Below are 17012 nucleotides of genomic sequence, written 5' to 3'. Positions count from 1 at the left end.
AGCAAAAAAAACAAATTTAAAAATGAGTATGTATTCAACAACTGCATAGTTTTGTCATGTTTTGATGTTTTTATTTTTGTGTAAACTGTTACCTGTCTAAAAATAAAATATTATTTTGTTTCTACATTTCACAGTAGCAAGTAAGATTTTTATATGGCATGGCCCCTTGTAAAACTCTTTATAACCCATATTTTGTGGCTAAAATATATTTTTATGTATTTTAAATAGATGTTATAAACAGTGAAGCTCAATGAATATATATATATAATACATATTTTTGAAATAGAAAATATATTTAATGTCAACCTTCATATACAAAAATATATGTTAAATATATGTTAAGTATTTTATTGCAAAAAAAAAAATAAATAAATAAAAAAAATACATTTCCAGTCTTACAGTAGCCTACATTTAGGCTAAATGCAATAGCCTAGAGATAATAATAATAGTAATAATAATAATAATAATACTTCTTTAAATTTGATATCTGACTATTTTCTTGGGTTGAAATATATTGCTTTTCAAATATATACAAAAAAAATGACTAAAACATATTTTGGTAGAAATATATTTATGTAAATTTATTGTATTTTTTTTTCTATAGCCTATTCTGAAATGTATTTAAACATAAATATATAGGGTTATACTTTAGACATTAGAAAAAAAAATGCTTACAAATGTAGGTGTCATGTAAATGCAGTAACTAAGAATAAACACTAGATGGCACTGAAAACTCACCTTTTAAGCGTCACTGACAGTCGTGCGGTCTGGCGGACTGTACATTTATAGTGTTTTGTTTACATGCAACACATCCGTTTTTGTCACCTTGCTTGGAGATAATCATCACAAATAACTTTTTCTCCATTACGTACATTCTACGACAACAGTGAGTCAAGGCACAAAGCAACTTTCGGTTTAATTCAAAAAACTTCACCGCAATTCGTGTGAATTATAGCAGCGGAAATCTATTTTCCACACTTACACACAAGATGCTAATTATAGGTATTGCGGTCTTAAAAGAACATGCTCTAAATATAACTGTATTTTATCATAGTTGGCGTTTTAAATATTTCAATGACCACAAACGTATGATTAGTGGCTGCGCGTTTTAACGAGGTGACTTGAATAAACGCTGGTCAACAGGAATCGCGTTCACGTTAGACCGAAGAAGTATCACCAGAACATTTCTAATAGCCTAAACATTGTTTATAATTCCCAAACTGCTGATTTAGACTTCAAACGTCAAAAAAGAACCGCAGATTGAAAGATTTGAATGGTCGTCTTTTATTGTGGAGTTAGTGTTAAACACAGTTCAAGACAAGACCGTGCCTGTGATCATGATGTACTTAACAGATGAATCACACAGACTTCAATCCGAACATTTCCTGACAGCGAGAGAGAGAGAGAGAGAGAGAGTTCAGCATGGCCATGCACAGGACATCTCAGACATTTGCTCCACCCAAAGAGGATATGCATGTGGAGCCTGTAGAGGGGCTGAAACTATCCAACCTGAATCACAACTTTTTCCCTGTCCAGGGGTAAAGTCCTGTGCGTGTGTATGAAATCCCATGGCATTTTAAGAATGCTTCAAAGATGGCGGTTTGTGGTAACAGAGTGCAGAAAAGTGCATGTTTGGAGGTGCTAGTACGAGAGCGATGGCACGCAGTCCTGGCGAGTTTAAGCGACGCGTCGCTGACGCTCAGCTGCGAGGAGCCCGCGACCGACGCCAGCGTTAACCTGAACGGCATCACCACCAACGGGTCCTACAGTGACCAGCCGGACCCCACCAGCAGTCCCAAAGCCGGAGTAAGGACTCCGTTCACGGATTCACAAGTTCCCGAAGCGATTGCGAACCGCAAAAGATGTGTCAAAGTTATCAAGCAGGAGGTCGGTGGATTAGGGATAAGCATCAAAGGCGGGAAGGAGAACAAAATGCCTATTCTTATTAGTAAAATATTCAAAGGTCTGGCTGCGGACCAGACTCAAGCGCTCTACGTGGGGGACGCGATACTGTCCGTGAACGCGATCGATCTGAGGGACGCAACGCACGACGAGGCGGTGCAGGTGCTGAAGAAAGCGGGCAGAGAGGTTATGCTGGAAGGTAAGGACGGGAGAAAGGCTAGAAAACTGTCAGTGGGGCTGTTGAGTTTTGAGTCAGGTGTGAATGGACCTGTTGGTGAGAATAACTGAAGCATAAACAGCATTCGCAAGGTAGATGAGGTTTACTTGATGCTAAAAACACCTTTGGCAAGTCTAAGCTGGTATGCTGTGCACACTACCTCTCTAAAACCAGCAAGTTGCCAAGCTAAATACCATCTTGGAAACCAGCATAAACCAGGACAGACCAGCAAACCAGGCTGGTTTAAGTTGTGTTCATGAAGGTACTGCAGACACGTCCTTCACTTACACCTGCATAAGGTCATTGCCAAAGTGATGGACGTGTTTGCTGTGCCCTCTGGTGTTGTGCATTAAGGATGAAAGCACCCTTGAGAGTGATAAAGCTATGAGATTGCCTCTCACTGCATCATAAAAGCATACCTCAGATTTCAGAGGGACGTGCATAACTTTGCCACTCTCCAGGATGTTTTCATTCCGCTTAGTCATGTTGAAGGTTTTCACAATACAGCTGGAGATTTTAGGAAATGTGGTTAGACGCACAATGCATTATAATTGCACTGCAACAGCAGCTAGAAATAAAATACCTGCCACGCAAAAATATACAAATAGTGTACCATTTGAAAATATGTGCAAAATATGCAAAGTTATTCAATTTATGCAAATTAAGAGCTAAGGTCATAGCACACTGTATTGAAATACTGAGCATTTATCAGTGTTTATGCTTCAAAAAAGTGTTTATTAAGATCAGAATGTGGGAGAGTTTTTAGTAAATGCAGCAAATCAGGCAAATGTATTCTTTATTCAGTCAAAGATACTATTGTAAGAATATATCCTGTTGCAATCTGTATTTCCGTGTCTTGTACATCTCAAAATCCCAGTCACACAGTATATTCAAAAGCTCCTTCACTATCAGACCTACTGCTCTTATGCATTAGCTATTCTCTGCTGTGAAAAACTTTAACCCCATACCACTGTATCATTTTTAGAATATTTAAGGGTTTTCCTGTACACTGACCTGAGGGTCAGATTAGTCTACTTCTGTAAATAATTTAAACAGGGCATTGGAGCTCAGCTGTGGATGTGTGCGTCAGTGTTTTAATTTCTGCATCTGACCTGTTGAAACAATGTAAAAGTTTGTCGGTTATGACTCTATCAGATTACTTTGGAAACTGAACACTTATGTTTGTTGCTTTCGAGTTGATTCAAGCGACTAAATACCATGATTTCATATCTATATTTGGCCTGTTCAGTGGCTTCGCAGCTCCCCACCTGACGTGTTTGTGACTAAGAGAACACAGATGTGCTGTAGTTTTTGTCATATCCTCATGCTTCAGGACTGAATAGCCTTCAGAGGTCATATTAGCCTGTGCTTCAGTCGCTGATGGGCTGATGGTGGGATCCGTTAGGAGAAAAGAATATTGGAAATTCTGTCTCTCCCTCACATCATTCCAGTATTGTATGACTTTCTTTCTTCCATGGAACACAAAAGAAGTTTAGCACACTGCTTTGCCCGTTTGGACACTGCTTTTTCCAACCCAGTCTCATGGAAGAAAAATGTAACTATTTTACAAATTGGCAATTTCACACCAGTTTGTATGAAATTTTATGGTTTTTAGAAAAGAAACTTAAAATGATGGTCCACCACTAAACACAACCCTCAGATCATATGAAAATGTATGGATGAGATGGTACAAATTCATAAAAAAATATCCTCCAATTAACCAAGACAATTTAAAGATAAAATTGCTGTGTGTTAACTTTTACCCATGGAGCAATAGTGAATGATGTGAAGTCTCATAAACAATCCTGGTTTGTTTTGTATTTAATTATATGCATAAATGAGATTTGAGAGCTATGCCGAATATCAGAATTTCCAGTGAATAACGTCTCGGTTACGTATGGTAACCCTCGTTCCCTGATGGAGGGAACGGAGACGTCACGTGGGATGACCGACGAATTGGGATCTTGCTTGGAGAGACAATCTACTTTGAGTGTAAACTAAACGAGCCAATGCACATTGGCATGCGATTATTGCATCCAGCTGCTGCTGATCACAGCGTGAGTATAAGTAGGCAGTAGATGCGGCGCATATTCAGCTTTTCGCTGAGGAGCCGAGCCAGTGACCCAGCCTCTCAGTGGTGGTACAGGAACTGCAGCGATGGGACGTGACGTCTCAGTTCCCTCCTTCAGGGAACGAGAGTTACCATATGTAACCATACGTAACCGAGACGCTCCCTTTCAGTCGGTCACTCTTGACGTCACGTCGGATGACTGACGAATTGGGATCCCTACCAAAATGCCACAAATACTGCCCCTTCCAGTGTCCTGTGGGAGCCTCATGCACCCCTACTTTTTGGCATAGGCCAGGGTTTACCACAAGAGGACCAGCTACTGCTGCTATGGCACTACCCAATCAGTAAGACTGGATAACACTGGGAAAATGTATCCATTCCACTTGGGACAGGGATATTGCGGAAACTCCAATCTTCCCAAAGGAGGTTTTGGAAGCAAATACACATATGAACATCCATTTAGGTGCATATGGAAGATTGGAAGTGATTGTAACCATCTTGGAATGGCAGGAGTTTGCCGGGGAAACACGGGCTCTAAGGCCATACCGTGGACTTTAAACATATGAGATCCACTTAGGTCTCTACATATGGAACCCAGCCCTCTACCGGTTCTCACTGATTAATTGAGAGAGGGCCTGGCACTTGACGCTCCACCACATCTGGCTGCCGGAGGGGATGGGGGAGCTCAACATGGTCTACTATATGGACTCTCTTGATCGGTTTTAGCAAGCCGACCCGAAGCCAGGGCCACTCAGTGCTTCTACCTGTTTGAGGTGAGAACACAGGAGGATACCGGCTCCAGATATCTGCCAGTGAGGTGCCACGAGCCAGCGCTGAGGAGGATGCAACACTTCTAGTTGAGTGAGCTCGCAACCTGAATGGGCAGGGCACAACTTGTGCCTGATAAGCCAGGGTGATGGCATCCACAATCCAGTGGGCCATTCTCTGCTTGGAGATGACCTTCCCCTTCTGCCAGCCTCTATGACATACAAAGAGCTGGTCTGAGGTCCTGAAGCTTTGTGTCTGGTCTACGTAGTATCTTAAGGCTTGGACGGGACAGAGCAAAGCTAGGGCTGGGTCTGCCTCCTCCGGGGGTAGCGCTTGCAGGCTCACCACCTGATCCCTGAAGGGATTAGTGGGAACCTTGGGCACATAGCTGGACCGGGGCCTCAGGGTTACCTGGGAGTCAGCCAGCCTGAACTCTAGGCACAAATTGTTAACCGAAAATGCATGCAGGTCCCCTACCCTTTTGATGTAGGCTAGTGCAAGCAGGAGCAGAGTTTTCATTGACCGAAACTTCAGCTTGACTGCCTGCAAAGACTCAAATGGGCCCTGCTGTAGTGCTGTATTCCCAAGAGGGTATAGAGGGGGGCCATGGAGGATTTAGCCTTCTCAATCCCATAAGGAACCTGATGATCAGGTCATGCTTCCCCAGCGATTTTCCTTCTACGGGGTCATGGTTAGCAGTGATTGCAGCGACATAGACCTTGAGGGTGGAGGGAGACAGCCTTTGCTCCAACCCTTGCTGCAAAAAGGACAGCACGACTCTGATCAGGCGTCTTCAGGGTTCTTCTCGATGAGAAGAACACCACTAGATGAACAGGTTCCACTTCAAAGCGTAAGCATGTCTCGTAGACGGTGATGGTGATGGTGTCAACTTCCTCTTGAGGTAGGTCACCTAGAACCTCTGTGTACCTTCCAGGTACCAGACATGAAGTTTCCGGAGGTCTGGATGCAGGTGCCATAGGGTGCCCCGTCTTTGAGTCAGTAGATCCTTCCTCAGATGAATCCACCAAAGAGGGGCTGTCATGAGGAGCATTAATTCCGGGTGGGCCAATAGGGTGCCACTAACAGGACCTGCTCCTTGTCCTCCCTGACCTTGCACAGTGTCTGTGCAAGAAGGCTCACTGGGGGAAATGCATATTTGCATAGGCCCGCAGCCAGCAGTGTTCCCTCGTTCAGGGAGTAGAAAAGTGAGAGGTGTATGGAGAGGCAAACAGGTCTACCTGAGCAGTTCCAAAACGTCTCCAAATTAGCTGGACAGCTTGTTGGCTGCCCGGTTGAGCAGCCCAGAAATGTGAACAGCACAAAGTGACCTCAGATGCTTCTGACTCCAAAGGAGGAGGTGGCGGGCGAGTTGCAACATGTGACGGAAGCGCAGACCACCTTGTCAGTTGATGTACGCAACAGTTGCAGTGTTGTCTGTGCAGACTAGTACATGCTTGCCTCGTAAGCGCCCTTTTAGATGGATCGAGGCAAGGTGCACTGCCAGCAACTCAAGGCAGTTGATGTGCCAGTGCAGTTAGGGCCCCATCCAAACCCCTGACACTGCAAGCTCTTTGTATGTGGCCCCCCAGCCGGTGGTTAAGGCATCTGTGTGAACCACAGCATGCCTGGAGACCTGGTCTAGGGGCACTCCTGCCCGAAGTAACGCAAGGTCTGACCACGGGGTGAAGGTTTGGCACAGGCCGATGAGACAACAGGCCCTGTGTTCGCACAACTGATCCTGAGACTGAGCAAGTATGAGCCAGTCGTCGAGGAGGTAGACATCCAAAACGTCACTTCTACCGCCGCTCGTACCGCCGCCGCGGCGTCTGGAAAGTGCATTTGCAGCTTTTGACCGCTGAGTGGCGCTTTAAATCACAAGTTTTCAAACAAGCACATCAAAGCACATTTTCGCAAATAGACGTCAGTTTTGCCTCGCTGATGTGTTACATTTGACGGCTGCAGTCAGGGAAAATGAAAGAAAAACACTATAGTTAAAAATATTTAATATTCACAGATGAAAGTTTGGTGATTATGAAGTTATGTGCATTTCTTAGAACGAATTCAAGCAGGATAAATGTCAAGCCTGTGCCTGTGCCTGTGCTTATATTTTCTCTAAGCTACACAGTATTACACCATATTTTAGATTTGACACATTTAATAGGTGTGCAGTATTATTTATATAATATGAATTATGTGTTATATTATTCAAAAGAAATTGTGGTTTACTTTGCATCAGAGCATTAAAAGTGGCTATTTTAGTGAGCTAGGCTACATGGATCTATATGCAAAATGTCAATATTCTCATATATTAGGCCTATATTTTAATTTATATTTTAAAATTCCTTTAATAAAACAACATGCATTTTTGTTATTCGTTACCTGTCCTTTATTTTGACAGACAAATTTTTGGGGAAACATATTTGTCTGTAAGAAATTGTTGCGTGTTTTATAAATTATTTTCTTTATTAAAACGTGAGGCACTGTATAATTTCGTTCCCATTATTTAGGCCTAATTAAAACAAGAAACGAATAAATTAAACCTGCACGATTTAGCTAAATCATTGAAATTCTAAAGAATGGACGGATTAATAAAACTTCCTCACGATTAAACTCAAGTTCTCTCATTATAATCACCAAAGTGCAAATGGTGTAAAAAAGAGCTTCATTAATAGACAACTTCAGTGATTTTAAAGGGAGCCGCCGTTACTTGCTTACATAGAATTTAAGTTAAAAAAAAAAATAAAATTGCAGCGGCATTTAAATGCATGTATTTAAAATGTCTGCGTGCAAGAGTGATGCTGAGTGCATGCGCAGCATTTATTCTTATTTGTTTTATCTTCATTACAAATCTTGTTTGGTTTTTATTTTGGATAATTGCATGTAAAAAATAATTTACGTTGTAATGCACATGCAAAATGTGAATAATTATTCATATTTAAGTGTTTGTGCGAAAATTATTAATGCGCATGCAGGACAAGGAGGCGCCCTCTAGATCACTTGAATTTTTTCCTGATAATGAATTAACTTAAAATTGTGGTGTCTCACATACATGATAAATATATCTACAGAAAGCTTGAAATGTCTTTTAAACAAATCAATTCAGAACGAAAGCATTATGTAATCTGTGAAGGTTGTATTTCTCTTTAAATGCGCGTTCATGTGGATAAAGTCAGCACTGTGAATTTCATCTTGCAGCCGACAAGAAAACATTTGTTTATTAATAAATAATTAAAATGTCTCCTTTTTTTACAATTATTGGGCTACTTCTGCTAATGCATGTGCTTGAGCGCGAAATATATTAAGGCACATTATGGATTATAGATGTAAATATAATCCTGCGATTAGTTGAATAATGACAAATGAACGACTAGTAACTAGAAAAATCTTACATGGGAGGCAGATCTATTAAATAGCCTCTAGACATCTCTGTTAAAGTTTTTAAAGCATTTTTATACGCGTTTGCATAAATTCTTCTTTCAGAACGGTCTTTAATGGAGAGATGCTTTAACACTGATTTTTCCTCTGAAACACAAAAACGAAAATTGAAATAAAATTGATTCCTTCTCTGCAGATATTGTTGCCTCTGGTTTGTGCATTGTAAATAGGCTACAAATAAATAAATAAATAAATAAATAAATAAATAAATAATAATAATAATAATAATAATAATAATAATAATAATAATAATGTCTCCAAAAACTCCAAAATGTTTTTTTGTCATGTCTGTAACGCATGTGTATTCCCAAATCTAAAAAAGCCTATAAAACATCATAGACGGATCATACTGATGTCTGGACTCTGTTTGGGATTTAGAAAAACATAAAGAGATGGTTCAATATATTGGTTATAGGCTACATTCTGTGAGAATTTATATTTCATAGTCTAAAAAAATATATTGTTTAGACGAAACAAAATAAAATTAACGCAACAGTTTGCGAATTTATTTATTTATTTATTTTTGAGTTAAGGCAACTTCCTCTGAAGTTATAATAACTAATAAACTATATTGCGCTATACATTAGTCAACATTTGAAGTGGATCATAACCTTTCTTCAAAGTTGCCCTAAAACCAAAATGACGAGTCCTATCTAAACCTGTTCTGCAAGTTTGATACCCTCATAAGACACTGTCCATATGAAAGAACAAGAGATTCACACCTTTATCTCGACCCCCACAAGCGATACAGAACTACCCCCAGCCCCCTCCAGCTGAACTGAATTCGGTCTGTTTGTTGGCTGTGAGGAACGCTGTGTTCTCATGTTACTGGGTTGAAACATGCCTGCACTCACAGCAGCCCTACTCTTTTTATTCATTATTTTCCCGCAGCCCATATTATTGTTTTCACAAGACCATAATAATAACAAATTATCAATTGATAATTAATCATTATTTTACGAAAATCATTGTTATTTGTGAACGTAGCGTTTGCGGAAGGCTTTAAGACCAAGCGGAGTCCTCCATCAGCTGCTCCCGCTTCGAGCGGGACTCGCGCTAACTGACCCAGCTTCAAAGTCCGCAAGTAGCAAGACAGAAAAACATTCACTCTACCTGGAGGAAGACGTATTTCATTGTAAATTAATGCTGTTATCGTGGTGAGAGAGAGAGAGTGAGTGAGTGAGTGAGTGAGTGAGTGAGTGAGAGAGAGAGAGAGAGAGAGAGAGAGAGAGAGAGAGAGAGAGAGAGAGAGAGAGAGAGAGATAAAAAAAAACCGTGTTGGCTATTCCTAAACTTGGAGCTCATTATTGAAGTACAAATCCAAACACCAGAAGCAAACTCTTAGTGTTCTTTCATTGAAAAGTGATTTTGTTTATTCACAGGCTATATGGTTGAAATAATATTTTAGTTCAAAACTTTAAGTGCCATTGTTTAAAAATAACATTGTTATAAAAATGCTTTATTGGCTAACGTTTCTAGACCTTCAGTTGTTATGCTTTAAAATCCCATAACATTTTTACTTTCACAGTATTTTTCACCTCCTAAATCACTAACCTTTAAAGTCACAATTCTATAACGGTCAAATTTACTCATGCCGATGGCACTTTTAATGACATTATTTTTTTTTTTTTACACTGTTTTTAGAATAATTGTAGGTTACATAAATAGGTGAAGCAAAAACAAATATGAATAATATTTGGATCGTCTCTCATTTTTTTCCCTTATTTTCTTAAAGAATAAACACTTATTTTCTACAAGAATAAACATGATAACATATTATTAATTCATAGAAATAATTTAAGCAATTAAAACCTGATAACATATTATTAATTCATAGAAATAATTTAAGCATTTAAAACCTTTTTTAAAAAACTTGAACTTCAATACTATTAAACTGACTTTAAAATCTCAAGGAGTTTATAAGTTAAAAAGGGTAAAATGTCACAGTGCATGTTAAATAGCCTAAATGAACTTGTGTTAACAATATAATTAGAACTAACAATATAATTCGATTTTTTATTTTTTTTTTAATGAACAATTCCTGTATAAAATGGGACAGCAACCTTTATATCAAACATTTTTAAATCGTCCACAGCTGAGCAACGCGCGAGGCAGGTTGAGCGTGCGAAGTGAATGTGCTGCACAAAGTCATTTTCAGATGCAATGAAAATAAAAAAATTAAAAACACTGGATAGCCTAGATTAGGCCCAGACTCTGTTCCTAAGTATATGATAATTATAATTACCCCACAGTAACAAATTTTAACCGATTAATCGCCTATTTTCGTTTGCTGCATGTTTTTTTATTTTATTTATTTATTTATTTTTTAAAACAGGCTAAAAAATAAATTAAGTTTGTGAGAGGAAAAAAAATATATAAGTCATGTATAAGTTGCATTTTATTACATTCAGAAATAATAACGGCTGGCCTAATGTGCCAACAGGATATTTTTAGTTCTCTTCACTTTACAACAAATCCTTTAAATGTTACAAATTTATCAGAACAGAACAATAATTACAAATATATAATTCTAATGGATAAATAAAATTGCAGTATATAATAATATAGGCTTAACTATAAACAAACAAACAAAAAATAAATGAATAATAATTTAAAGCGAACCATAAGGTAAGGTTGGGCTCTCATTCGGGAGAAATCCAAACGTTTCCATATTCGTGATGTTGCCTATTTCAAGCTCAACTATTATGAAAAAATAGGCTTTGTAGTTCACGCGTGTTTCAGTATCGACGAAAAAAAAAAAAAAAAAAAATCATAATTAACAAAAATATGCCAAAGTGGACCGCTGCTCGCGCTGGATGGCACGGTGAACGGCTACTGTTTCCAATGAATGTGCGCGAGGCACCAGCGCGATCAAACAGCTGAAACAGAAAATACTATAATTTTTGGTCACACAGTAAAGGCATAATTCAAAAATGCAAAGTGTTAGCAGTTTGAAAAATCAAGAATAATAACAGAATTAATCATAATTATTGCTAAATGCTGGACCGTTCTCATTTCTATCTGCAAATGGAACCTGAAGGATTTTTTTTTAAACCAAGAATGAACCGAAATGAATACATTTAGCTTTTTATCCGTATATATAGTCCTTATATTTAATGACTGTTTAATAACAATAGCAAGCCTAAGATCCTTTGTGTAAAGGTCTTCTTTTAATTTTTGATGAGTAGACTGTAGCCTAAGACTATCCTAAATTTTGAAATTAACTCACTGTACATTTTTTAATGTTTTTTTTTAAAGATGGTACAATGTTATATCATAATGTTATTGTTGTTTTTACCTCCTCCTTTTATCTCATTTTACAATTACATTCAGTTCGCAATCCGTCCCTTTGCGCCACCTGGCGGTAGTTTCGCGAATGAATTTAACACACGACTGACTTGCAGTTAACGCCGCGGCCCTGCGGCGGCGGTACGCGCGGCGGCATTACTCATTTTGGTTGTCTACCATCTGTAGCTTTCACTGAAGTAAAGTGGACGCCCCTGAACTTGGGAGGGCACCGGGCGAACTGAATTGCATAGCCAAGGCTGACAGTTCGAAGAAGCCATCGAGACGGGCTGGGTAACGCTAGCCAGGCTCCCAGACGCCGCACAAGTGGCACCAACAGAACAACAGATGTACCCGCAGTGGGGCAGCGAGGAATAATGCAGGGACCCGGCCCGGGCGTCTCGTAGCCAGTCCGAGGCAGGGTCTGAGTGTGTAATTCTTACCTGCGTTCGAGCAGAAGGTGTGTGAGTAGTCCGTTGGTTCACCCTCCCGATCCACCCACTGCTGTTCACTGGTGAGAGAGGAGGGTGAGTGTGATAGGACACTGGATCTTCCACAACCCCTGCCCCTCTGGGGATGAAGAGATAGTGGAAATTGCTCTTTTGTCGAGTTCTTGTAAAAAAAAAAAAATAAATAAAAAAAATTCTCTACCTGGCCCTCTTCTGGGGGAGGAAGTGGTCCCTTCATCTCTGGGATGCCCGTCTCTGGGCCTCTTGCTCTTTCGCTTGCCACCAGGTTTGGTCGGCCTGGACGGGCGGGGTGGCTGCCCTGTGACCGGCTCCACGTCACTGCTTTGCTGGAGGCTGCTGCGTTTGCTGTGCTGGAGCGGGAGCTGGGGCGGCGGCAGGGGACCGCCCTTGGTGATGAGTAGGCTGAGGCACTGCCGCCAGCAGTATGTACCCGATGGACTCAGTCTGCTTTTGGGCAGCAACGGGAGCTTGACTTCTCCACGAAAACCACCTCAGCGTTCTTAATGCCCAGATATGAGAGGCAGCAATTGTGACCATCCCCCGGAGCCAGGTAACGGCCGCATCCAGAAACGCGAGGATGGGAAGACATCTTTAAAAAGATGCGTCTTTAGAAAGATGTTCCACCCGTGAATGCTCTTTTAGAAATACCCTTTAATGTTCTGAAGTACACAGGGAAGATGGCCACCTGCAACACACACAGGAGGTAGTGCAGCTTGATGTGTGCAACCAACTCGACACAGGAAAAACCACCTCCACTGAAGCGCCGTACCACCAGCATGAGATCCCTCGAAGAGCGTGCTTGAACTCGATCTTTGGAGACTCGATAGCAGAAGGTCAGGAGCAGAACGATAGAACTCTGAAGTGAAAAGCTGAATATGCTCTGGATCTGCTGCCTTCTTATACTCATGCTGTGATCAGCGGCAGCTGGATGCAATAATCGCATGCCAATGTGCATTGGCTCGTTTAGTTTACACTCAAAGTAGTTTGGTCTCTCTAAGCGAGATCCCAATTCGTTGGTAATCCAACGTGATGTCGAGAGTGACCGACTGAAAGGGAACTTAAATTTTGGCCTGTTCAACACACAAATCTATCATATGACTTTAAAGATATGAAAATGAAATGTAGCGCTCTAATAATATGGAGTGCTTTTATGATTGAATTTTGGAGCTTGACAGCCTAGTCACCATTCACTTTCACTGTACAGAAATAAAGAAAAGTACATAAAAACACAACAAAAAACAAAAGTAAATTATGATTGAATTCAAATTTTTGGGTGAACTATTGCTTTAAATCCTTTATATATCTGACTTATTTTTAAAAATCAAAAACACGCTTGATACTTTTGACTTATTTTTTAGTCCTTTTTTAAAACGATTCATACAAGCATGAATCTGATTCCTATGGAGCACTCGTGTTATCATCAGCACACTTTGAAAAATTGATGAAACATTTCACTAGTTAGACTCATCATAGCAAATCTTCAAACAGAAACTCTGATTTAAAACTAAAAACGAAAAAACATAGTGTTAACATAAGAGTTTATAGTTTCGACCAATTTCAGTGAACACAGCATCTAATATATCAATCAACTGTTGTCTATCAGACTCACTATTTTGCTCAAGCAAGTGGGTTTTGCATGTCAAATCAAGGCCCTTGATTCCTTTCTCCTGTCCTTGGGATTTGGCTTCTTTGAATAATTCACTTTGACATTTCTGCCAGAAATATCTGCACATCCTTTTACTCCCACAGATGTACTACACCCAGCTTGTATTTTACCCTGTCACCACTCTATCAATCAACACCATCTTCTTTTAACAGACTCCCTGATGCCTTTCCATACTCTTTGTCTATATCCTTGAGAAACACATTTGTCCTGGGGGACAAGTCAATGTCTTTGGCAAAATTACAGAGCCAGTCACATTGAAGTCAAGGTCTCTGGATGATAATAAAGAAAAATAAGAGCAGTCTCAAGCGATTTGACAGGTTGATAGCTACCTGTCTATGTGTGCGCCAAAAAAGTTAAATTCTCGATTTAAGCAAAGGACTCTTTTGTATTTTTTGCAGCACCACTACATGTCTCAAATTAGCAATTTACCAATCGAAGTCCAAAAAGGGCTTTATTCTTCCTCTTTGAACAAAGAATCCCATTCTTAAAAACCCAGGCAGTTTGTAATGAGACTGACCAGATAAACACAGCACACAAAAAGCTGCTCGTGTGTATGCCTGATGTTTTATGAAGATAAATTAAATGTGTGTTCAGGCGCTGAGTGTTCAACAACACACTATTGTACTGAAAATAATTGCATATGACATTAATAGTACTGTAGACCAGAGCTGTTCTGAAGAAAAAAATGGATTTGAGTGCCTGCATTCACAGATATGCTTTAAACTAGAATCACTGCTCTCTAAAAACACCCAATTACTGTGGTAAGTGAAGACTCGTCGTAGAAGCCTAGACAAAGAAATGGGGAAGTCAAAGCACATTTTCAGTGTTACTAGTGCGAAGCATGACAGCATGACTCTGCAAACAGTTTTAGTTATCTTACCTAAGATAGATGCATAAGCCAAAGGCACAAATAAATCTTTCCTGGAATGTGGCACCTTATGCTTTCTGTTCTTTCTCATTCACCCATGTATTAAGTATTGTAAATAAATGATAAAGTGGGAGAGAATGAGACGGGGATTGGAATGAGGGCTGGTCTATTAAAGAGGGAGGGGAACGTGTAGTAAAGACCACTCTCACAAGTCACATGATCTAATTTTTAAAGCATGCACTAGATACAGGGAGCAGGGACATCACATTTGCACTACATGCAAGATCAGGGCCCCTATATATAAAACTTCTCAGAAATGCTTTTAAGAATAGTCTTAAGCTTTGACCTGAGTGTCAAAAAATTCTTAGTAAAAATTAGGACTTTTCTAAGAGTAGAAGACTTTTATAAAGAAGCTAAAAGCAACTTTCAGTCAAGTCTAAGACTGATTTTTAAGTGTTGACTGAGGTGCACTTAAGTGTTGTGAACTAAGGACTTCAATGATGTCAACACAAAATGGCTGACCTTGACCTCTGAATCAGCCAATAGTGAGCCTGTTCATGTGAAGTCACAGCAACACAACACCAATCATTTAATGTAACCACAGTAAAATCATTTAAGACACTGAAATATTTTAATATTTAAATTTTATATATATATATATATTTTAAATGCTTTATATTGTGCAAATTATAACAAATTATTACCGATGCTTAATTTTCTATTGGTATGTCTCCTCATTTACAGTTGGAGCAACTCAAACATGAGTTCCATCAGTTGCTCCAACAACTCCAGGAAAGCCCACAGTCCTCATAACAGTGGCTTGTTTTTGCAGTATGGTTCTTGCGGTCAATAAACTGCCATATAGTAGTGGCCAAAAGTGATGTCTCTGCCTATGAAGTTTGACATGTTTACCCTTAATTAAAAAAATCCAAAGAGATATTCTTTATAGAAGTTAAGAGTCAACCACGCCTACCTAAAACGGCTCATTCTAACACATCCCCACATGTCTACGTCACGATGTGGGAAGATTTGCATAATGCCCCCAAATGTTCACGCAAAGAAAGAAGGCGTAACTTTTATTCTCGGTGTTGCTGCTGGAGCCATGTTCTGGAGACGTTGTGTTTTGTTGTGAAAGCGAAATTACTTTGTTTGGCCTTTCAAAAAGAAGACACAACTAGAAATCAGTGGTTAAGTTGTATTTACAACACTGTTCCGGAACATTTCAACCCAAATATTCAGATGTGTGCAGTGCATTTTGTGGAGGATGTGGACTGTTTGCTGTGAGAATAGCCTACAATGCCAATGACTTTGCAAGGACAGTCTGGCGCTTCTGACTCACAGCCTGTAAGTACGTTTGCCACTGGTGATTCAAATGTGAGTTTTGAGCAGTGTAGAGTAGCGCTCGTTGTTTGTCGTTTCTCCAGACATGGTTTTATGTTTACGCAGCGCAATACCCCACGCAACGCGTAAAAGGACAGTATAAGTCATTATAATCAGTAATTATGTCCCCACTGGATGCCCCCCCCACACACACAGCATCAAAGTATGGTAAGGGGTGTAACATTTCCGTCACACGCTTGAGGCATTTGGCCAATCACAACGCACTGGATAGCTGGCCAAACAGCATACACCTCGATTTTCAGAATTATGAGCTTTGTAAAAATCGACATATTTCAGAAAGTCGGGGCATAGAGGAGCAACAATAATGTACATTATGTGGAAAATAATGTTTTTTGAAACTTAAACTGCATAAACACATTGCATTACACCAAATACACAAAATAATGTTCTTTTTAGCAACGTCATATGACACCTTTTATAACTTATGTTGTAGTCAATGTGCTAATGTTGGCAACTTAGTGATTTTGTCACTAGATTTAGTGACTTCCTCACCCCTTTAGAGATTTTTTAAAAAGCCTAGCAACAAAATCACTAGCCCAACGTCCCAGGGCTATTGTGTTTTCCAGTTGGACTACCAAAATGTATCACCACCCTGCCCGACAGCTATCTTGAAAAGTGATGTAAAATTCCTAACTTGATTTGCATTGTTCACTCGCTTGTAGGGGTGAAACGGATCGTAGTTGATCGTTTGCACTTGTTTCTAAGTCTTGCCGATTTAAACATTCAAGCGTTTTAAACCATTCACGCGCATTCGGCGTTTCAGCCAATGCACGTACACAGAATTGATTCCTCTTTCGCGAATCATTGCTTCTGAATGAACACATACACACAAAATTATCTCAATATAATTGTCTCTGCAAGTATTCTCGTAAACACAGTAGGTTATGTCTTAAGTGAACATATACAGTGGAGAAAGAAATCTGCTGTGC

At 39.7% G+C, this 17012-nt stretch overlaps 1 protein-coding gene across 1 annotated transcript in view; it reads left to right on the top strand.

The window, feature by feature from the left end:
- Positions 1-1396: 1396 nt before the first annotated feature.
- The window catches only part of sntb1 (syntrophin, basic 1), a 49228-nt gene continuing 33612 nt past the window's right edge, over positions 1397-17012 (top strand). Inside the window, exon 1 of the mRNA XM_042740708.1 lies at positions 1397-2101. Within this exon, the coding sequence (XP_042596642.1) occupies positions 1594-2101 (508 nt within the window). The 5' untranslated portion in view covers positions 1397-1593. The remainder of the gene's footprint in view (positions 2102-17012) is intronic.

This window comes from Cyprinus carpio, chromosome B16 (genome assembly GCF_018340385.1).
Source record: "Cyprinus carpio isolate SPL01 chromosome B16, ASM1834038v1, whole genome shotgun sequence".
Classification (NCBI taxonomy): domain Eukaryota; kingdom Metazoa; phylum Chordata; class Actinopteri; order Cypriniformes; family Cyprinidae; genus Cyprinus; species Cyprinus carpio.
Note: the sequence above shows the minus strand (reverse complement) of the source record. Positions and strands in the feature narration are given on the sequence as shown.